The 24699-nt window shown below is 39.7% G+C and overlaps 2 protein-coding genes across 2 annotated transcripts in view; both read left to right on the plus strand.

Annotated features, from left to right (window-relative positions):
• Positions 1-2353, plus strand: part of uhrf2 (ubiquitin like with PHD and ring finger domains 2) — a 50099-nt gene extending 47746 nt beyond the window's left edge. The window contains exon 16 of the mRNA XM_084136781.1: positions 1073-2353. Within this exon, the coding sequence (XP_083992907.1) occupies positions 1073-1219 (147 nt within the window). The 3' untranslated portion in view covers positions 1220-2353. The remainder of the gene's footprint in view (positions 1-1072) is intronic.
• Positions 2354-4666: 2313 nt separating this feature from the next.
• Positions 4667-24554, plus strand: brd10 (bromodomain containing 10). Its single transcript, XM_084137092.1, has 10 exons — positions 4667-5013; positions 5655-6281; positions 7967-8167; positions 9338-10095; positions 10670-11086; positions 15730-15806; positions 16763-16852; positions 17897-18012; positions 18411-18592; positions 20625-24554. Exons 2-10 carry the CDS (start codon positions 5758-5760, stop codon positions 23720-23722), a joined length of 5463 nt encoding a protein of 1820 aa, XP_083993218.1. The 5' UTR covers positions 4667-5013; positions 5655-5757; the 3' UTR covers positions 23723-24554.
• Positions 24555-24699: the final 145 nt, after the last annotated feature.

Genomic DNA, 24699 nt, shown 5'->3' on the forward strand with positions numbered 1-24699 from the left:
GTGTGTTCTCAGTCCTGTCAGTAACGGTGTGTGTGTGTGTGTGTGTTCTCAGTCCTGTCAGTAACGGTGTGTGTGTGTGTGTGTGTTCTCAGTCCTGTCAGTAACGGTGTGTGTGTGTGTGTGTGTGTGTGTGTTCTCAGTCCTGTCAGTAACGGTGTGTGTGTGTGTGTGTGTTCTCAGTCCTGTCAGAAACGGTGTGTGTGTGTTCTCAGTCCTGTCAGAAACGGTGTGTGTGTGTTCTCAGTCCTGTCAGAAACGGTGTGTGTGTGTTCTCAGTCCTGTCAGTAACGGTGTGTGTGTGTGTGTGTGTGTGTGTGTGTGTGTGTGTTCTCAGTCCTGTCAGTAACGGTGTGTGTGTGTGTTCTCAGGCCTGTCAGTAACGGTGTGTGTGTGTGTGTGTGTGTGTGTGTTCTCAGTCCTGTCAGTAACGGTGTGTGTGTGTGTGTGTGTTCTCAGTCCTGTCAGTAACGGTGTGCGTGTGTTCTCAGTCCTGTCAGTAACGGTGTGTGTGTGTGTGTGTGTGTGTGTGTGTGTGTGTGTGTGTGTGTGTGTTCTCAGTCCTGTCAGTAACGGTGTGTGTGTGTGTGTGTGTGTGTGTGTGTGTGTGTGTGTGTTCTCAGTCCTGTCAGTAACGGTGTGTGTGTGTGTGTGTGTGTTCTCAGTCCTGTCAGTAACGGTGTGTGTGTGTTCTCAGTCCTGTCAGTAACGGTGTGTGTGTGTGTGTTCTCAGGCCTGTCAGTAACGGTGTGTGTGTGTGTGTGTGTGTGTGTGTGTGTGTGTGTGTGTGTGTGTGTGTTCTCAGTCCTGTCAGTAACGGGGTGTGTGTGTTCTCAGTCCTGTCAGTAACGGTGTGTGTGTGTGTGTGTGTGTGTTCTCAGTCCTGTCAGTAACGGTGTGTGTGTGTGTGTGTGTGTGTTCTCAGTCCTGTCAGTAACGGTGTGTGTGTGTGTGTGTGTGTGTGTTCTCAGTCCTGTCAGTAACGATGTGTGTGTGTTCTCAGTCCTGTCAGTAACGGTGTGTGTGTGTTCTCAGTCCTGTCAGTAACGGTGTGTGTGTGTGTGTGTGTTCTCAGGCGTGTCTGCAGAGGTCGTTCCGCGCTGAGGTCTACACCTGCCCCGCCTGCCGCCACGACCTGGGCAGAGATTACGCCATGAGCCTCAACAAAACCCTCCAGCTGCTCCTGGATCAGTTCTTCCCCGGATACAGCAAAGGGCGATGAGTCTGATCCACAACATACGGACAAAGATCCACACACACACACACACACACACACACACAGTCCCCCATCAGCACCAGCCTGACATTTGTATCACATGACCCCAACGGATGCGGGGTCATGTGACTCGATCATGTGTCCATCATGAACATCATCACATCTGGATGGACTGGGAATCAGCCAGAAAGACAAGCTCCTCAGAATCAGTGAATCTAATGTTGCGTAAGAAGCGAACGCCCCTCGTGAGTCCTGTCAGAAACACGTCGCCTCATATTTCACCCCCCAAAAACATCATATTATGCACAAAGAAGCTATTATTTGCATAGTGACGCACAAACACGTTTCATCCCAAACTCTTATTAACGTGTCCAGATGTTTTTATTTCTCATTAGTGACTTTATTTAGATTCTATTGACTGTAAAACAGATTTTTTGTTAATAAAACAAGCATTAGAGGCAGTGTATCGAATACAATGTGTAAATGCTTTTAATATGGATCGTTTTTATATGTACTTTTAATATTTTAAATGTATAAATACAATTGAATGAATAATATATCAGTTTTTGACATATTAATGGGGGTAGAATGTGTTTAAATTGAATGGAAATACTGTCACTGTTCAGGATATCTCGATGGTCGTACAAACGGGCTTCGTTTCTCAATGCAAGTGTTTTTGAAGTGAAGTATGAGCCGGACGTTGTTGACGGGCGTCATGAGACCCGCTCTTCTCCCAGCCCCGACCGGACGCTCGCTCGGCTGGTGTTCATCTGTTCGCCGCTCGTTGTTCGTTGCTTGGCCTGTTCGTCCTCTTTCTGTGGTGACGTCCTTTTCCTCAAAAGATTTCTGCTTTTGTTTTTCAGGAAATGTAAATGTAAAATGTTTAAAGATTATACAGTCTCTTTGGTTTGGTCTGGTCTGTGATCCTCTCTTCTGCTTCTGCTTTACTGTGGTGTTTTATGTTTTCTTGCACTTATTACTGAAGATTGGTTTGTGTTCCTCCTGTCATGACCGTTCGACGCACCGTTCGCTCCCTCAGTGTGGTAAACCCCAGCACACACATCGCTTCGAATTGTGATTCCAAATTTTATACATGGTATAATACTTGTTATGTACTTATTAAATATTTTGATTCCAGAATCAGTGTGTGATTTGTCTTTTTGGTTCTGTTTCACACAGAGAAGAATCACATGATCACATCTAATACTTTGATTCTTTCAAGGTTCTTATCAGGAAACATGATGAAAATTTAACAAAACAGCTGTACTGTTTCCAGTCCAAATATCTAAAAAATCTTAAATCAAGATGCATTTACTAGATGAGTAAAATGACACAAGATATTACGTCTTGTTTTCTGGGGAAATAAACCAAAATTAAGTGATTTGTTGCTTAAAAAATGCAAAATTATTTTTGCTTACCCCACATTGTCAGATAATTTAGCTTTGTTTAAGCAACAAATCACTTAATTTTGGTAATATCTACTCATCTAGTAAATTCATCTTGATTTAAGATTTTTTTTTTTATATTTGGACTGAAAAAAAGACAAATACTAAGAAAAGCAAGTTTGTTTGCAGTGTAGTGGTAGTTCAGGCCAATTTGACCTTCCAGAAATGACATCAACCACCAATTTTAACACAATTTTTTTAACAATTTTTTTTTTTACACAAAAGCAGATTCTATACAACAGTTGATTTCTGAAATGATAACTGAGGTCACGTGACAGAAGCCATATTTTCAGTGCAGTATGAAGTGCACTATCGCTCAACACTGAACTAGTGTTTCCTAGCGCCTCGTGAACACTGGAGACATCTAGTGTTGACTGAGAACATCGCATGCTGGTTGGTGACGTCACCTTATCTCTTTGCATAAAATCTTAAAGATATATTTCTTTATTTTTCTTGAAGTAACCAAGCTTCTTTTGTTTACAAGAACACGTCTAGATGTGAAGTCTTGCTGTGATTTCCCATACTGTAAAAATCTCTCAAACTCATAAATAATAATAACAAATATCTTAAGGAGTATGATGTCATCTTGATTGATTTGTCTGTTATATACCTGTTTGTATCTTTTTCCTTTCATTTTCATTATTCAATACAGTTTCTTTGCTATGAAAATTGAATTTCACCCCCAAAATCAATATAAAATGAAACTTTTGTATTGACAGGCTTAATAATCATGAAAATATCATTATAATCTTTATATTATTAACCTTCATTATTTCTTTTGATTTGTATGGTGCAAGCCATGTTGAAAAGATCGTATTTGCAAACTGAACACACGTGAACATATGAAAGCTTGTTTTCCCCACTGAAGAAAAAAAAGAAAGAAAAAAAAGGTAATTGCGACTTTTGAAAAAAAATCACAAAAATTGCGTTCAAATCTCACAATTCAGACTTTTTCTCGCAGTTCTTACTTTATAAATTGCAGTTGAGAGTTTCTATCTCGCAATTCTGACTTTTCTCGCTACTGTGAGTTTATATCACAAAATTCTGACTTTTATCGCAATTCTGACTTTTTTTCTTGCAATTGTGAGTTTAAATCTCACAATTCAGACTTTTTCTCGCAATCCTGACTTTATAACTTGCAATAAAGAGTTTCTATCTCGCAATTCTGAGGGAAAAAAGTCGTAATTATCTTTTAAATTGTTTTATTCTGTGGCGAAAACAAGCTCCCATATGAACGCCACCACAAAATCGTAAATACGAGTGGGAAGCTCTGTCTTTTCTTTTAGCCCGATCGTTAGGAGTCTTTTGGGTGTGTGTCAGTGAGAAACGTGGCGGAATATCACATATTTATTGGTATTTTGCAGTGACATTGTCAGGCTTTTTTTTATTTACAACTAAATAAGCTTTAGACTCCCTGCACAAACTATAACATCATTGTAATATAACAATATAATAATATGTAACAATAAAGTGTATTGTGGCTACATAAATCAATGTAAAACGTTAAAAAGCGAAACACAACTGCTGCACATTCTTTGTACTTCATTTTCTATGAGTAGAGTGTTGTAATTTTGAGTGGTTAATCAATTTTGAGTGATAGTGCACCGCCATCTTGCTTCGACGAAAGTGACTGATGTCGGAAACACGACTCGAAAATACGAACTTCCGAGATCGCGGAGCTGGAATTTGAGATTCACCTAAAGAGTTCAAAGTTTGTTCCCTGTTTAAGCTCCAGTTTGATTTTCTGTCTTCTGGATTCTGAACCTTTCCTCTGAAAGCTTTACTGAGGACAGTTGATTTTCTCAAATAGTAGTAACTTATGTCTTGAGGGAAGAGCGAGACAGAATGAAGTGTTTTAATTCTGGAATATTCACACAGGTTCATGTTTCCAGCCTTGAGCACATGAAAAGAATTATATTTAATTATTTTCCTTTCCTTTGCATTAAAACCTTGCTGTAACTCTGGTCCTCTAACTAACATGTATGAAGTTTTGATTATTTTTCAGCACACACACACACACGCACGCGCGCGCGCACACACATGTAAACAGCGGTCTGTGATTCAGTGTCGCCGAGTCTCTCTCATCTCATTCTCTATCACACGCTTTTCGCGTAAATCTGACAGGGTTTCCCTCGTGAAAGCGGAAAAACAACCGCGATTCGGCTTTTAACGGCGTTTTTCTGACATATCGCTCCTCACTGGAACTATGAGCTTCATCGGTCCCCGGGAGAAAGAGCGGCGGCTGCCCGGCTCAGGCGAGCCCTCCCGGGTGTAGGAGTGAAATCGAGGCCGCGGGCGCTGAGGCCTAGTGCGGCCGGTTTAATGTTTCACTCGACAATACAGGACAGCGCTCCGGTAATGCTGTAAAAACTCCTAAAACATTAAAGACTGGGAGATTAACACAATTTATAGCTGGTTGATGGACTTTAAATGAGTTTCAGCCGATTTGTTGTTTTGTAGAAATTCATGGAAATGCACGAGTTTGAATTATAATTATTTATTAGAACATGCTTTATGCAGTAACGTTATTTACATCAATAACTCATTTAACTGGAAGTATAGTAGTTTTTCTTTAATCAGTATGTCCATATCCTCCTTATTTTAAGAAGTTTATTTATTTTTAATCAAAATACATGTCTAATCACCTGAAGTAATAAAACTTCAACAATTTTCTATTTTGTTAACATTTATATTTATTGAAATTAATTTTATGTCAGGGCCATATGACACATTTCCTGCATTATTTCCCCAAATCTATGTTTTCCTTATTATTTATTCTGGATTCTCTTTTATTAATGATTTAATTACATTTTAATAATCTAAAAGCATGTCTGATGGACTGAATTAATAACATTTCAATTTAATATTTATCAACAGGGCCTTTAGAAATCTATTTCCCCACACAAATTCTGTTATTTCTTTTCCACAAATTCCAGTTTTTCATTTTAATCTTTTCTGGGTTCCGTTTTAACGGTTTAATGTCTTTCTTCACACAGTCTCCGTCAGGAACAGCCATGGCTTCTTCATGTGATGCCAGATTGACATTGATTGACAGATGATGCTGGAGGCACCTGTGCAGGTGAGCATCACGGCAGGAGAATGAAGCTTCATTCGGACCCGAGCGAGAGCACACACACGTGTGAGGACATGAACCTGAACCACCGTTTGACCTTGACCTCCGCGGGCCTGGAAGGGGAGGAGCTCCTGTGCAACGGGTCGTCTGACCAATCAGGGCTTGAGAATTTCACGTCACACTGTGATAAAAGTGACCCGGTGACCTCTGACGACGACAGCAGGTCCAGTACGGGGGGAGACGGAGACGATCTTACGCCCGAGATCCAGCAGGCCTACAGAATATTTCAAAGCTTTCTTTCAGAGAAGCATAAATCCATAACGGCCCCGTTCTGGCATCCCGGGTCTCAGAGCCCTGATGCGGACATGAGCCTCAGAAAGATGCATGATAAATTTATAAATCGCGAGTATGAATCCATCACTGCGTTCGTGGCCGATTTCAGACTGATGTTAGAGAACTGTTATCGCTTTCACGGAGTCGATCACTGGATCTCTAAACAGGCCCAGAAACTGGAGATTATTCTAGAGCAAAAGTTGACCCTGTTGTCCAGGTAATAATAACACTGCGCTGTTGAGATTCATTCATGTGACACAATAACGAGTTATGTTTAAGTTGCCTTCCGCATTCTTAGAATGTAGTTTAACAGAATGGATTAGTTACCAATCTGGTTGCAACAATGTACATAAGAAAGAATGTAACAATTTCTGACGCATTTACATTAGAATTTCTACATAAGAATAACAATTTCTGAAGCATTTACATTAGAATTTCTACATAAGAATAACAATTTCTGAAGCATTTACATTAGAATCTCTACATAAGAATAACAATTTCTGAAGCATTTACATTAGAATTTCTACATAAGCATTTACATTAGAATCTCTACATAAGAATAACAGTTTCTGAAGCATTTACATTAGAATTTCTACATAAGAATAACAGTTTCTGAAGCATTTACATTAGAATTTCTACATAAGAATGTAACAATTTCTAACGCATTTACATTATAATTTCTACATAAGAATAACAATTTCTAATGATTTACATTAGAATTTCTACATAAGAATGTAACAATTTCTGACGCATTTACATTAGAATTTCTACATAAGAATAACAATTTCTGAAGCATTTACATTAGAATTTCTACATAAGAATAACAATTTCTGAAGCATTTACATTAGAATCTACATAAGAATAACAATTTCTGAAGCATTTACATTAGAATTTCTACATAAGCATTTACATTAGAATCTCTACATAAGAATAACAATTTCTAATGATTTACATTAGAATTTCTACATAAGAATGTAACAATTTCTGACGCATTTACATTAGAATTTCTACATAAGAATGTAACAATTTCTAACGCATTTACATTAGAATTTCTACATAAGAATAACAATTTCTAATGATTTACATTAGAATTTCTACATAAGAATGTAACAATTTCTGACGCATTTACATTAGAATTTCTACATAAGAATGTAACAATTTCTAACGCATTTACTTTAGAATTTCTACATAAGAATAACAATTTCTAATGATTTACATTAGAATCTCTACATAAGAATGTAACAATTTCTGACGCATTTACTTTAGAATTTCTACATAAGAATGTAACAATTTCTAATGATTTACTTTAGAATTTCTACATAAGAATGTAACAATTTCTAATGATTTACATTAGAATCTCTACATAAGAATGTAACAATTGCTGAAGCATTTACTTTAGAATTTCTACATAAGAAACTATTTCTAACGTATTTACTTTAGAATTTCTACATAAGAAAAACAATTTCTGACGCATTTACTTTAGAATTTCTACATAAGAATGTAACAATTTCTAACGCATTTACATTAGAATTTCTACATAAGAATAACAATTTCTGAAGCATTTACTTTAGAATTTCTACATAAGAATGTAACAATTTCTGACGCAGTTACTTTAGAATATCTAATGTACATTAGAAATGAATTGTTTAAATTAATACATATTTAAATTACATTGTTTAAATTAATAAAAAATTTAGCTAACTGTGATTGTATATGTACATTTCTGAAATGCATAAATTAGACAGTCACCTCTGATAACAGATCACTGTAAACTGTAATATGGACTCATGCACTTTCTGTAAAGCTGCTTTGAAATGATGTGTATTGTTAAAAGTTCTATACAAATAAATGTGAATTGAATTGAAGCTTTGAGATTCACTCACGTTTTCTTTCCCACACCAGGACGTTGCGTGAGAAAACCACGCTATCCGTGACCTCCAGAGGTCGTTTCGGCACCGAGGATGAGAAAGCGCCGGTCGGCACGTCGTCCAGGCGGCGTTTGGTGCCACGAAACCTGGCGGCCATTACAGTAGGCGGCAGCGAGTCCATCATGGTGCAGGCGCTGAGACTGGAGGAGCTGCAGAGAGCCAAAGACCAGAAGAGGTGAACACACACATCCTGAGGAAAACACTTTAATCTGAACATATAGATCCACAGGGAATCACTTTTATTTGAACATATAGATCCACAGGGAATCACTTTCATTTAAACATATAGATCCACAGGGAATCACTTTTATTTGAACATATAGATCCACAGGGAATCACTTTCATTTGAACATATAGATCCACAGGGAATCACTTTAATCTGAACATATAGATCCACAGGGAATCGCTTTCATTTGAACATATAGATCCATAGGGAATCACTTTCATTTGAACATATAGATCCACAGGGAATCACTTTCATTTAAACATATAGATCCACAGGGAATCACTTTCATTTAAACATATAGATCCACAGGGAATCACTTTCATTTGAACATATAGATCCACAGGGAATCACTTTCATTTGAACATATAGATCCACAGGGAATCACTTTAATCTGAACATATAGATCCACAGGGAATCACTTTCATTTGAACATATAGATCCATAGGGAATCACTTTCATTTGAACATATAGATCCATAGGGAATCGCTTTCGAAATCACTTTCATTTGAACATATAGATCCACAGGGAATCACTTTCATTTAAACATATAGATCCACAGGGAATCACTTTCATTTGAACATATAGATCCACAGGGAATCACTTTCATTTAAACATATAGATCCACAGGGAATCACTTTCATTTGAACATATAGATCCACAGGGAATCACTTTCATTTGAACATATAGATCCACAGGGAATCACTTTCATTTAAACATATAGATCCACAGGGAATCACTTTCATTTAAACATATAGATCCACAGGGAATCACTTTCATTTGAACATATAGATCCACAGGGAATCACTTTAATCTGAACATATAGATCCACAGGGAATCACTTTCATTTGAACATATAGATCCATAGGGAATCACTTTCATTTGAACATATAGATCCATAGGGAATCGCTTTCGAAATCACTTTCATTTGAACATATAGATCCACAGGAAATCACTTTCTGAATACTTTTTGGTTTGACTGTATATATTCCTCAAAATACAATGGTATATTTCGTATTATATTTCAGTCATAATTTCTTCAAGTTAAGCCATAGTTTTATTTCGGCATTTTGCACAGAACTCCTAAATATCTTACCGTTACCGTTGACCTTTGACCTCTAGGCAGCGTGAGCTGGAGCGTAAAGAAGCAGAGGAGGCGTCGGTGAAGGATCTGGAGGATTGGGAGAGTTCATTGCTCGCGCTTGCGGAACCGTGGGCCGTTCGGACCATGTGGGAGCTTCCCGCCATCGGCCACTTCTTGTGTCTGGCTCAGAAAGCGCTCAACCTCCCCGAGATCGTCTTCTACGAGCTGGAGTGCTGCTTGCTAATGCCGCGCTGTAGCTCGTTCCTAGCTAAGGTCATGACCTCTCTGCTCCTTCACCCGAATAAAAGAGCGAACGCCCACCGCCGCCCGCCATTGCCGTACAGGAAGTGGGAGGCGGAGCTACGACGGCGGGTTCAGGACTGGTACCGTTCGCTCGCGAGGGCCGAGGACCAAACGGCTCGTGCCGAACTCCTAGGACTTTCCCATCAGTTCTTCTGGACGCTAGGAGACGCGAGTCCGCTAGAGGAGACGCCGTTCCACATGCTCCCGTTTAAACAGCGCGTGTGGCTCCTCAAGGGCCTGTGCGATCACGTGTACGAGACGCAGAAGGACGTTCAGGTCGCGGTTCTCGCGCAGCCGATCCACGAGTGCCGCGAGTCCATCCTGGGCTACGACGCGCAGGAGAACGCGTACATACACTTCCCTCACTTCTGCGGTGCCGACCTGAGGATCTACCGCCAGAGTCCGTGTGTCGCGATGGAGTTTCCTCTTCCGCTGTTACACGTCAAGAGATCGCATGAGGAACCGGAGGGGTCAGAGGTCAAGCTGGAAACACGTGAGTTTTATTGTTGCTATTGTTCGTTTTGTTTTTAATTGTTTATTATTATTATTATTATTATTATTATAACTTTTATTTTGGCGCTGCGCCACCTACTGGTCCGGAGATACGGAAAAATTATGAATATTTTTGCTTATAACTTTTGAACGGTTTGCCCAAAAATCATGAAAGGGGTCTCATTAGATTCAGGGTGGCATGTGGCATATCATTTTATAACGCATTGGCATATTGATACAAAACTCAGTATGTTAGGAACCAGGGCAGTGCCCCCTTGTGTTCAAAAATTTTAATAAAAATTATGTTATAAGCAATATAACTCATTACAACGCAGTGTATTTATAGGTTGTGAACCTTTTTGCTTAAAATAGTTTTTTCTTTATTTACTCATTTTTGCAGTTGGTCTGCTGCTAGCTTCGCTGTTTGATTCTGTTGTGCTTGTCCCCGATAATTGCTGCTTGCAGCTATATTTATTAATAATTTTATTGAATTATTTAGTCATGGTAGTAAAGCTCATTTAATTTAGAATTTGCATTTGAAATGAAGCTTGAGAACGTTCTGCGTCTGTCCGTAGATGTGATGAAGGAGCTGAACGCATGGAAGGAGGATTCGCTCGCCGACAGGGAGGATCTGGATCAGAAATGTTCCTCCAGCATCTTCTCATGGTCTCTGGACTCTAGCGTTCGAGGAACGTTCACCGAGGAAGAACGGTTAAAAGAAGAGGATGAGGACGAATGCGAGCCGAGCTTCGGAGTGGGAGAGAGCCGATATAAGGGAGTTTCACCCGCTCTGAATAGTCACAGAAGTCCTGAAAAAGTTGTGAATCACATGACCAGTGAGGACCAATCGCAACGCCAGAAGAAGAAGAGACAGAAGAAGAAAGACATGAGGAAACCCAAACTGAGCTTGAAGAAGCGAACGGCTAAAAGCAGCCTGACGAGAGCGGCTACAACCGTGAAGAACAAAGACCGGAGGAAAAGACGGAAACTGGGTGAATAATACTCACTTTCACTTCATTGTTGACTAAATGAAACGGTAACACTTTACTATAAGGTTCATTAGTTAACTACCTTAGAATGAACAATACTTCTACAGCATTAATTAATCTTAGTAAATGTTGAAATTAATATTAACTAATACATTATTAAAATCAAAGGTTGTATTTGTTAGCATTAGTTAATGCACTGCGAACTAACATGAACAAACAATGAACAGCTGGATTTTTATTAACTAACGTTAACAAAGATTATAAATACTGTAACAAATGCATTGCTCATGGTTAGTTTATGTTAGTTAATACATTAACTAATGAACCTTATTGTAAAGTGTTACCAATGAAACTGATGAAACTTATTTTCCCCTATTTTCTGCTGTTGCTCTCACTGGCTGCGTTTACATGCAACCAAATAATCCATTAGTAATGGGATTGACGACTCAATCGCACTGAAAAGCCTCGATGTCAACGCCTCAATCGATCCGCTTGAGCTCGATCCCAATGACATTTCGATGGGATTGAAAGGGGTTTATTCCTTTTGTAATCCGATCCAGAGAACATGTAGACACTTGATCGGATTGAAAACCGAAACTGAAAGGACTGCGCATGTGCAATGATGTAGAAATAGAGTAATGATGTAGAAATGATGTAGAAATGACGTAGAAATGGCGTAATGATTTAGAAATGACGTAGAAATAGCGTGATGACTTTAAAATAGCGTAATGACGTAGAAATAGCGTCATGACGTAGAAATAGCGTCATGACGTAGAAATAGCGTGATGATGTAGAAATAGCGTAATGACGTAGAAATGGCGTAATGACGTAGAAATGGCATAATGACGTAGAAATGGCGTAATGATGTAGAAATGGCGTAATGACGTAGAAATGACGTAGAAATAGCATGATGACATAGAAATAGAGTAATGACAAGAAATAGAGTAATGACAAGAAATAGCGTGATGACGTAGAAATAGCGTCATGACGTAGAAATAGCGTGATGACGTAGAAATAGCGTGATGACGTAGAAATAGCCTGATGACGTAGAAATAGCGTGATGACGTAGAAATGGCGTAATGACGTAGAAATGGCGTAATGACGTAGAAATGGCGTAATGACGTAGAAATAGAGTAATGACGTAGAAATAGCCTGATGATGTAGAAATAGCGTAATGACGTAGAAATGGCGTAATGACGTAGAAATGGCGTAATGATGTAGAAATGGCGTAATGACGTAGAAATAGAGTAATGACGTAGAAATGACGTAGAAATAGCATGATGACATAGAAATAGAGTAATGACAAGAAATAGCGTGATGACGTAGAAATAGCGTGATGACGTAGAAATAGCGTGATGACGTAGAAATAGCCTGATGACGTAGAAATAGCCTGATGATGTAGAAATAGCGTAATGACGTAGAAATGGCGTAATGACGTAGAAATGGCATAATGACGTAGAAATGGCGTAATGATGTAGAAATGGCGTAATGACGTAGAAATGACGTAGAAATAGCATGATGACATAGAAATAGAGTAATGACAAGAAATAGCGTAATGACGTAGAAATGGCGTAATGACGTAGAAATGGCGTAATGACGTAGAAATGGCGTAATGACGTAGAAATGGCGTAATGACGTAGAAATAGAGTAATGACGTAGAAATGACGTAGAAATAGCATGATGACATAGAAATAGAGTAATGACAAGAAATAGCGTGATGACGTAGAAATAGCGTCATGACGTAGAAATAGCGTGATGACGTAGAAATAGCGTGATGACGTAGAAATAGCCTGATGATGTAGAAATAGCGTGATGACGTAGAAATGGCGTAATGACGTAGAAATGGCATAATGACGTAGAAATGGCGTAATGATGTAGAAATGGCGTAATGACGTAGAAATAGAGTAATGACGTAGAAATAGCCTGATGATGTAGAAATAGCGTAATGACGTAGAAATGGCGTAATGACGTAGAAATGGCATAATGACGTAGAAATGGCGTAATGTAGAAATGGCGTAATGACGTAGAAATAGAGTAATGACGTAGAAATGACGTAGAAATAGCATGACATAGAAATAGAGTAATGACAAGAAATAGCGTGATGACGTAGAAATAGCGTCATGACGTAGAAATAGCGTGATGACGTAGAAATAGCGTGATGACGTAGAAATAGCCTGATGATGTAGAAATAGCCTGATGATGTAGAAATAGCGTAATGACGTAGAAATGGCGTAATGACGTAGAAATGGCATAATGACGTAGAAATGGCGTAATGATGTAGAAATGGCGTAATGACGTAGAAATAGAGTAATGACGTAGAAATGACGTAGAAATAGCATGATGACATAGAAATAGAGTAATGACAAGAAATAGCGTCATGACGTAGAAATAGCGTGATGACGTAGAAATAGCCTAATGATGTAGAAATGGCGTAATGACGTAGAAATGGCGTAAAGACGTAGAAATGGCCTAATGACGTAGAAATGGCGTAATGACGTAGAAATGGCGTAAAGACGTAGAAATGGCATAATGGCGTAGAAATGGCGTAATGACGTAGAAATAGCGTAATGACGTAGAAATAGCGTAATGATGTAGATGTTGTATGACGCGCTGAACGAGCTGTTCTCCTGATGAATAAAGTGTGGTATAAACGAGTGTGTCGTCCTCCTATAATCCTCCTCTTCTGCGTGTGTGGAGTGGAGCAGGACAACGGCCCTCCAGCGCTGCTTCAGACGCTAATAATGACGTAGAAATGGCGTAATGATGTAGAAATGGCGTAATGACGTAGAAATGACGTAGAAATAGCATGATGACATAGAAATAGAGTAATGACAAGAAATAGCGTGATGACGTAGAAATAGCGTGATGACGTAGAAATAGCGTGATGACGTAGAAATAGCCTGATGATGTAGAAATAGCGTAATGACGTAGAAATGGCGTAATGACGTAGAAATGGCATAATGACGTAGAAATGGCGTAATGATGTAGAAATGGCGTAATGACGTAGAAATAGAGTAATGACGTAGAAATGACGTAGAAATAGCATGATGACATAGAAATAGAGTAATGACAAGAAATAGCGTAATGACGTAGAAATGGCGTAATGACGTAGAAATGGCATAATGACGTAGAAATGGCGTAATGATGTAGAAATGGCGTAATGACGTAGAAATAGAGTAATGACGTAGAAATGACGTAGAAATAGCATGATGACATAGAAATAGAGTAATGACAAGAAATAGCGTGATGACGTAGAAATAGCGTCATGACGTAGAAATAGCGTGATGACGTAGAAATAGCGTGATGACGTAGAAATAGCCTGATGATGTAGAAATAGCCTGATGATGTAGAAATGGCGTAATGACGTAGAAATGGCGTAATGACGTAGAAATGGCATAATGACGTAGAAATGGCGTAATGATGTAGAAATGGCGTAATGACGTAGAAATAGAGTAATGACGTAGAAATGACGTAGAAATAGCATGATGACATAGAAATAGAGTAATGACAAGAAATAGCGTCATGACGTAGAAATAGCGTGATGACGTAGAAATAGCCTAATGATGTAGAAATGGCGTAATGACGTAGAAATGGCGTAATGACGTAGAAATGGCGTAGAAATGGCGTAATGACGTAGAAATGGCGTAAAGACGTAGAAATGGCCTAATGACGTAGAAATGGCGTAAAGACGTAGAAATGGCCTAATGACGTAGAAATGGCGTAATGACGTAGAAATGGCGTAAAGACGTAGAAATGGCATAATGACGTAGAAATGGCGTAATGACGTAGAAATGGCATAATGACGTAGAAATAGCGTAATGACGTAGAAATAGCGTAATGATGTAGATGTTGTATGACGCGCTGAACGAGCTGTTCTCCTGATGAATAAAGTGTGGTATAAACGAGTGTGTCGTCCTCCTATAATCCTCCTCTTCTGCGTGTGTGGAGTGGAGCAGGACAACGGCCCTCCAGCGCTGCTTCAGACGCTCACACACACACACGACTGGGTTTGGCCATCTTTACTGCGAGATCAATATAAGCAGCGGCACAACGGCTCATACACTCACTGTCTCCAAACTGTGACCAGAAATTGACCAGAAATTGATAAATATTAATTCTGCTGTTTAAAACAAATAAAGAACTACATGTATGAGAATAGTTATTATGCGCAGACAGCGGGAAACTCGGTGTATTCGTGCAGTGAGTGCATTCTGAAGCTGGTGACATTTAAACACACACATCAACACGATCATGTTTAGCGTTCATGTAAACACCACATTCAGATTCTTCAATCGGACTTAAAAGTTTCGAAGTTATCCTCAGAATTTGGCAAACGTGCTTTTCCTTTCCCTGCTCCGTGAGGCTGGTTCTGCGAAGTCCGTAAACTGCAGAGATTGCCCCCTCTGATTCTCTTACATGTCTTACGCAAAATGTTTTAAAGGAGCCTTGTTAGTGCTTTTCTTGAGTTTACTTTTTGTTTTGTATGAGTATTGTTTATTATGGTTGTCTCTGTGTGAAACACACGAGCTGCCGTCTAGACCTGGTGTCTCTGGAAGAAGAGAGAGTGATGTCTCAGTGGGATTTACCTGGTTAAATAAAGGATAACTAAATAAATGAATAAAAACGTGGTGTTTCTCCATCATCAGGAAACAGGGTTGATGGGAAACTGTTGTTGAGGAGACCAGCGGGATCTGCTCTTCTTCAAACCGGACCCTCGTTTCAGGTCAGCTGACCCCCCCCCACACACACACACACACACACACTGCACATAATGTCATCCTTTACGGGAAAACACTCACTATATATGAATATGAAAATCTTTATTTCAAACTGTTAAAAGAATATATTCCTCATTTGTGAGTCACTTTGGATAAAAAATGTCTGCTAAATGAATATAAGTAAATACAAAACTTGCCTTTATGTATTTTATATGTCTTTAAAATGTTTTGAAAATGCTATTTTTGAGGAATAGTGCATCTTAAAACATGTTTGATGTTGATTCTGATCTCGGTTCAATAGAGGGCAGCAGATATTCACTTTAGAATTTATTACAATGCATTTAAACATGCTTAAAAAAAGATTTTTTTTAAAGAAATTTATACTTTTTCATCAAGGATGCATTAAATTGATCAAATGTTACAGTAAATACATTCATAATGTTACAAAAGATTCTATTTCAAATAAATGCTGATCATTTGAACCTTCTATTCATCAAAGAATCCTGAAAGATACAATGTTTCACAGTTTCCACAAAAATATGAACTGATAATAATCATAAAGTTTCTTGATCATCAAATCCTCATATTAGAGTGATTTCTGAAGGATCATGTGACACTGAAGACTGGAGTAATGATGCTGAACATTCAGCTTTGATCACAAGAATAAATTACACTTTACTGTATATTCACATAGAAAACAGATGATTTACACTGGAGTAATATTTCACTATTTTTACTGTATTTCTGATCAAATAAATGCAGCTTTGGAGAGCAGAAGAGACTCTTTCAGGAACATTTATATTCAATAATAATAATTATAGGACTTTAAGCACTAATACTTAATTATAATATGTTATTATTATTAATAATAAGGACTTTAATAATAATATGTTTCCTCAATAATAAAGTGTTTTCTATCCCATTGCTCTGTCGTTTCTCCCTCATCGTATTATTCCTGCAGTTGATCTGCTCCAGTCTGGACGATCTCAGAGTCTTGATCAGCAAAACTCAGGATCAACTACAGCAACTGAACGGCGGCAAAAAGAGATCTGTTAGTAAGAGAGGGAACACACACACACACACACACACACACACACACTCACACTCAATCACACTCACACACACACACACACACACATACTCAATCACTCTCTCACACACACACTCAAACACACACACACACACTCAATCACACTCACACACACACACATACTCAATCACTCTCACACACACACACACACTCTCACACACTCACACTCAATCACACTCTCACACACACACACACACACACACACACACACACATCCTCAATCACTCACACACACACACTCTCACACACTCACACTCAATCACACACACACACACATACTCAATCACTCTCACACACACACACTCACACTCAATCACACTCACACACACACACACACATACTCAATCACTCTCACACACACACACACTCACACACACACACACACATACTCAATCACTCTCTCACACACACACACGCACACACACACACACTCAATCACACTCACACACACACACACACACACACACTCAATCACTCTCACACACACACACATACTCAATCACTCACACACACGCACACACACACACACACACACAAACTCACTCACACACTCACACTCAATCACACACACACACACACACACACATACTCAATCACTCTTACACACACACACACACTCTCAATCACACACACACACATACTCAATCACTCTCTCACACACACACGCACACTCACACACACACACACACACACTCAATCACACACGCTCACACACACACATACTCTCACACATTCACATATACTCACAAACTCACTCACTCACACACACATACACTCTCTGTCTCACACACACACTCTTTCAATCATTTACACACACTCTCACTCACTCTCTCCCTCACACACACATTCACAGACTCTCTCACACTTTTTCACACACACACTTTTAATGTGAAATTATATTAATTTGTCAAACCCAGAGTGTAATATAGCAACAGAGCAACTGTAGAGACTTGTAAACGTGTGTGTGTGTGTGTGTGTGTGTGTGTGTGTGTGTCTTTATTCCAGGACCGACGGCCGAACAGAAGAGCCGCTGTGAAGGAGTTACACATCACACTAATCCGGCTGCTAAACGAGCTGTTGCCATGGGAACCCAAACTCGTCAAGGCCTTCCAGAGGAACAGGTCAACATCGCCTCTTATCTCAGTCTCAGTCTGCAGGAAACATCAGTCATAGTGTGAACAGTGAACGTTTGAGGGCGAAATATGCTCTTAAACCGCGAACATGGACTCACACGTTCATGCGGAATATAGATGGGAAATTCTGAATCTGTGCAATCATACTGAGCCGCTATTACAGTGTGAGAATCTCAGACTTATGCATTTCACTCTGGTTTTAGATTTTTTGATTGTTTTCCTCAAGTGATCTGCGAGTTGATCTTGACTCGCATCCAAGCAAGAGTTTTCCATTGTAATGCGCAGTGGCTGACACACTTCACTGCATGTGTTCTCTCTCTTCCTCGAGGCGATGTTTTCCTGGGAACAGAGCTCTGTGAATTCATCCCTGTCCTTGTCCTCAACAGAGCGCGCTTGAAAAAGGAGTGTGACGACTTCAAGAAACACCCCGAGTATGAGAACTTCATCAGGGAGCGGATGGAGCGGGTGGAGACGGGCGTGTGTAGAGACGGCTCGTTTTCCACAGAGACGCCGAGAGAAACGCCAGAGGGGGACGCCGGAGCTGTAAAGGACGGTTCTGAGGGAACAGGTGAGCCATTAGAGGCCGATTTAACCACTCATAGACTTCTCTAACTCCAGTTAGTGTGTGATGCTGTTTGAGCATAAAGTTACAGCGCTCAGAGTTCAAAGCAAAGGGAGAGATTTTATTTGACAGAAATCGCTTTTTAAACAAATTTACATAAACCCGCCCCCCAGGAACACGATTTATAGATTATCATGACAGAATATGCGAGATGCGAATATGTTCACTCCACATCAGCTAAATAAATTAAATTCATCAACTAACCGTTCAGAAATGTCCTGTTGCTTCTACATGTCACTTCTTCTTGAGTCTCTCCGTCTTTGTCTAACTCCGGTTTGAACATAAAAGGCTAAATGTTTTTGAAATGTTCAGTTCACACACACACACACACACAAGCTCTTGAAGCTCCGCCCCCTGTGCCGGGAGCAGCAGCTCATTTGCATTTAAAGAGACAGACACAAAAACAGCACGTTTTTGCTCACCTTCAAACAGTGACAATTTTAACATGCTATAAAAAATTACTGTGGGGTATTTTGAGCTAAAACTTCACACACACACCCTGTGAAAAGTAGGGATGTGCACAAATTTTCGAATATTCGATCTGTAATTATTATTCGAAAAATAAAATACTATTCGAATTTGACTACGTTGCTTTGCTGTGAATCCATGATAAATCCCAGGCACTAACTCGGTAGTTATAATTAAATGCACTGGGTGGCGCTGTGGAGCGCGTTGATTGTATTTGATCACATAATGTCGTCATCTGCCTTGCGAAGTTTGGAATTACTTAGATGAAAATGATATTACAAAATGGAAGTACTTTTAATCAAATGAATGAAACTGAGTTATCATAATATCACCACCACAATGAGAAATCATTTGAAATCCAAACACAGTCGAGTGAGGAAAGACAGCTGTCCATCACTGCATTAACAACTGCAGGTAAACTCAGCTGTAGCGTTAGTGATCAAATATGATCTCTTCTGATAAGAAAAATGATTTTGAGACAATACTTCCTTTAAGTTTCGTTGAGGGAGACAGGTTTAAGAACCCAAAACGCAAAGTGCTTTTAGAAACTTCGCTTAGCAAACCGTTATCTTTGTGTCTCTGCAACGTCTGTCAGCGCAGCGCGTTTTCTCACTCGATATTCACTGGATATTGTTGTTTTTCTCAACATGAACGTGAAACAATATAAACACGATAACCATATGCTGACTCGAGTGCATTATGTACGTTCTGTACGATAACTGCGCAGTCTGCTTTATTAGCGTTTTTTTTCGTTCGCGCTGCTTGAGCTTAAATGCTTTTGTTTATATTTTTCGTTTACACATATTGTTTAATGTTTTCAACTAAAAGAAAACCTTAAGATATATAGTAAGCTTGTTGTTTATATTGCCTAATCGTAAGCTTGTTCAGAAATGGTGACAAAAAACTTATATATTCAAATATTAGATTTTTATGAGCCCAAATATTCAAATACAATATTTTAGAAAAATGCCCATCCCTAGTGAAAAGGCCATTATAGGACCCCTTTAAAGTGCTTGAATTTGACTTTTTGAAATGTAGGTCCGGGAAAACCCTTGAAAACAGCCATATTTACGAAGAGGTACTTTAAAAGTGCTTGAATTATTTAAATACAATATATATGAAATCGAATAAACACAAATACCATCTTTTCAGGCAAAATTAACACTGCAGCCCGTCTGATAAACCCCCATCAGACCTTTTCTTGGTACGAAGTATGCCAACATTATAATATAAAATATTATTTATTGAACAATAATAGCCATTATAAACTTTGTATTTAATATATATTATTAAATATGTTGTAAGTTGTATTTTGAATACCTTATATCTGTAATTTGAGTTTTAAAAATCCTTAAAAAAATACTAAAGATATTGTCTGATAAGTACAATCTCTGATTGTAGTCCTTGAAAACCAAAAAAGTAGTGCTTGAAAAGTCCTGGAATTTCATTTTACTGTATCTGTACTATCTCTGGATATTTGTTTGGACTGATCCATGCTTTCTTTTTGCAGAGAGTGTAAATCATCTAGGAAATCACGAATCAAGATGCCAAGTTGACAGACCTGAAATTGTCATGCAGTCGTCAGATTCTGGACCCTTCACACGCAGTTCAAGACGTCGCCAAAGCGGTGCGATCAGTGATGAACTGAGCCTGTGCAAAAGAGGCAAAATAGACCCAGAGAGCTCTTTAACATCTGAAGTTAATGTGGAAGTTGCATCCAGGGAACAAGCAACAGGGATCCCTCGAGTGTTAGCGTTGCCTCAGCCTTTGAGCAGCTTTCAGGGTTCTTGCAAACCCATCCAGGCACTACTGGCCAAGAGTGTTGGAAACAAAGTGACCTTAATCAGTCATCCTAAGGCTGCAGTGATGGCTCAGATTCTGCGGGATAATAACAAGACTTCTGTAGCTCAACCGCCTGTCCGATTACCAACTACCTGTTCGCCAACTGAACCTGAAACAACATCTACACCTGAAAGCACTGAACAGGTTGTGTACAAGACGGCGGGTGGCGTTGGGCTTCTCAGGAAAGGAATAACTTCTGCGCAGACAATATTGGATCAAAAATCAATGCAACAAGTTGTTATACTGCCTTCAAATCTACTGATTCAAAGCACTGAGAATAAGGCCTCCGCATCGCTCCCTAAGACCGCAACGTACTTGTCCAACGCTTCGGGCTTCACCATACCGGAAAACAGGGTTCCTGTTCAGCAAGTGGCACCATTAAAAGACACCAGCACTGCCAGAACACCATCTGCTGTAGTTACTCCCAATTTAAGGACTTTAAAGAGCGTTTCTGGAGGTTCTGCCATGCCTAAAAAGACTCCTGAGCCAAAGGTGGTCGTGAATAAATCAGCTAGTCCGACCAAACCTGACGCTAAACAGGAGCTCCGGACAGTGTGCATTAGAGACTCGCAGTCTATCCTTGTCACTACCAGAGGAGGGAACACTGGGGTGGTAAAGGTTCAGACGTCTGAGAGTGGAACGGGGGCATTGCCTCCAAGTCCTGTTTTTACCATATCTCCACAACTCCAAGCCTTTCTCGTGTCGAAGTCTTCCACGTCCACTACACAAGCGGTTTCGGCCACCGCTTCTGCTAATTCTTTACTTGGAGTCACTCCTCAGTCACTCTCAAAGAGAGTCAGCTCATCGACTTTCGTGCCCGGAACTGTCCCTCAATCAACCCTGAATCAGAATAGCAATGATTTGGCCAAAACATCAATCCCTGGTAAATCCACACTCCTGACCACGAGCCACGACAGTCATAGTGTCTGTATAACTGCTAAAGACATCCAAGGCTTCCAGGAGAATACAGTCTCCGAATGTGGAACGAAACCCCTACAAAAGAGGCCTCTACCAGGAAGCAGAACTGCTTTCCAAAAGGTCTTCCTCGTCTCGCCTTCACCGAATATCCCTTCGCCAGCATCAAAGGTCAGCGCTACTACAGCTACCTGTACTTTGCCAGGGTCAAGAGTCATGTTTATAAGTAACTCAGCACTTACCGTTCCAAAAGAGGCGTCATCTTCAGACGTCAACATATCCTCTACTAGTACACCAGCGTTGAAGGTCATTCCCGAGTTGGGGACAACTTTATCCTGCGCTTCTTCTGGTACAAGCATCCAGAGCATCGGCGTCCCAGGGTTAATGTCAAGAATACTCAAGAATATGCCGTCAGCAACCGAAGCCTCTGGGAAAACTACACCTGTGATCGTCTCCAGAGTTCCTGCGACGTCTACTTCAAGTGGACTTCAGATTGGTCAAAAGACATGTTTGGTTGCAAGCAGAAATCCGTCAGAAAGTTCTCTGAAAGTACCTGGGACTGTTGATGGGAAAACGCTCACGTTTTCAACGCTAGGCACCGGCCACATGGCTTCTTCCGCACTTTTATCAGTTGTAAAACCGGATGTACCTTCATCAATTTCAACATTAAATGCTCTTCACTGTAAACCGACTATATCTTCCTCTTATTCAGGAAGCCTTATTAACAAACGCACTACGTTACCAGTTGATGTGAACACTGACAAGACACCAATGATCACATCCTTTTGCACTTCACGCTCACTGGTTAAAACAACGTCTTCTGGAGTATCCAGTCCTCTTGCATTGAGTTCATTGAGTCCAGTGGTCATGACCTCTGGGCTACGACCTCCGACCTCTACCGCCAAGAGTGTCCAGGAGAAAATAGTGATTAATACCACTGCCCCACTTGCCCCTGGAACTCAACTCCTGATCAATAACACCAGATTTGTTGTACCTTCTCAAGGCCTTGCACCTGGGAGCCATGTTCTGCTCATCAACTCTTGTCCTGGAGGATTGCAAAGCTTAAGTTCTGCTTCCCCTGTTCCTCAAGGTCCAAACACTTCAACCCCTATTACCGTTCCCTCAGTTGTGCAAGGTATGAGATTGGTAACACCAGTCAGGCTACCCTTACCAAAAGTTGGACTTTCAGATCGAGTCAATCAACAACTGAGCACAAGAACACCAATGAGTGTGTCTGGTCTCTCACAAGCTCTACGCTCTGGTGTATCATCAGACATTGTGAGACTTCCAATCTTTCAAACCTCAGTTACACCATCACAAGGTATAAAAGAAACCTCTCCTCTTCAAGGAGGTTTACTAAGCACACCTTCTCCGATGCTCTTGCAAGGAAGACCATCCCAAAACCAAGTGGTACCCCCAATAAAAACTTCAATTGCACATCATTCACCAATGGTAACCGTTCCACCCATTAACAGCACGATATCACGGATGCAGAAACTTCCAGTTGCAATGGTTCCACCAATCGGTGGTGCGACCAACGCCAGTCCAGCCACTCCTATTGCAAGTGTTCCTCCGTATATGAACTCGGTGATAATGACACCTATCAGACCTGGGACAATCGGAAAACCTGCTCTTTCACCCCATCCACTACAAGGTCAAAACATGGTTCCCAGCCCTAGTAAACTGCTGTTGAGTCCAGATGGTGCCATTTTAAATATAGTTCAAGCTTCAAGCATTCAAGTGTTGGCAAAGCCGATGGTTAGTTCCTCCTCGAGTAGTGTTACTGTACCTACTTTAAACACAAATGATCCAATGAGAAAACCAGATACCTTGGAGAGATCGAATCACTGAAATCTCTCTGGAGGTCATCTGTAATGGATGCTGCAAAAAATGCTTTTCTTACTTAGTATTTTTGTCTTGTTTCCAGTCCAAATATCTAAAAATTCTTAAATCAAGATGCATTTACTAGATGAGTAAAATGCCATAAGAAATTGGGTCTTGTTTTCTGGGGAAATAATTCAAAATTAAGTGAGTTTTTGCTCAAAACAACCAAAATTATCTGCCAATGGGGGAGCAACAACTCTCTTAATTTTGAATTATTTCCCCAGAAAACAAGACCCAATTTCTTATGGCATTTTACTCATCTAGTAAATGCATCTTGATTTAAGAATTTTATGATATTTGGACTGGAAACGAGGCAAAAATACTAAGTAAGAAAAGCATTTTTTGCAGTGTGGTCTGTTCATTGATTCGAATAAGTTGGGATTGTGCCGGCTTCCCTTTGCTTCCTTTTCTCCCAATGTTGGAGGTTAAACTAAATTAATATTTTGTGCATTTTGCCCTTTACAATACATATTGAGGGAAAATTGGTTATCCTTAGAGTTGGTTTCACCAAGAGAAATTTGGAGATTTCGAATGGCCAGTAATGTACATAACAGTATTTGTTTGGCTGACTCTTTTCTACTCCATTTGTATGCAAAGGTTTGAATGTTTTGTAGCATTTTCCATTAAATGATTAATATTACTCTGTAGAACAGTCTTCAGTCTATTTAAGAGTATGTCTGGCAGAAGTAGTACATTCAGCCGTAGGTTGAGTATTATCAGATGTTATCTGATATCAGTTTGGTTTTGTGTTTCCTCTATATTCATGACAATAAACTTGGCATATATTTATGACTGAAGTAAAACCATTGGTGTGCTGTGCCCGTCCTTTGAGTTCATTAAACCAATTAGTTAAACCAGTTTTTATTTCAAATTTAGTTCTGGGCAACGATTAATCGCATCCAAAATCAAAGTTTTTGTTTACATAATATACTGTATGTGTGTGT

The sequence above is a fragment of the Abramis brama genome, assembly GCF_963993115.1.
Source record: "Abramis brama genome assembly, chromosome: 15".
Taxonomy (NCBI): Eukaryota; Metazoa; Chordata; class Actinopteri; order Cypriniformes; family Leuciscidae; genus Abramis; species Abramis brama.

Bases quoted from the DNA above. Each gene is read 5' to 3' on its own strand.
- brd10 (XM_084137092.1), top strand. From the start codon at position 5,758: ATGAAGCTTCATTCGGACCCGAGCGAGAGCACACACACGTGTGAGGAC. The intron at 15,807-16,762 runs GTCAGCTGACCC...TTATTCCTGCAG, and splicing joins AAACCGGACCCTCGTTTCAG to TTGATCTGCTCCAGTCTGGA. The intron at 18,013-18,410 runs GTCAACATCGCC...TGTCCTCAACAG, and splicing joins AAGGCCTTCCAGAGGAACAG to AGCGCGCTTGAAAAAGGAGT.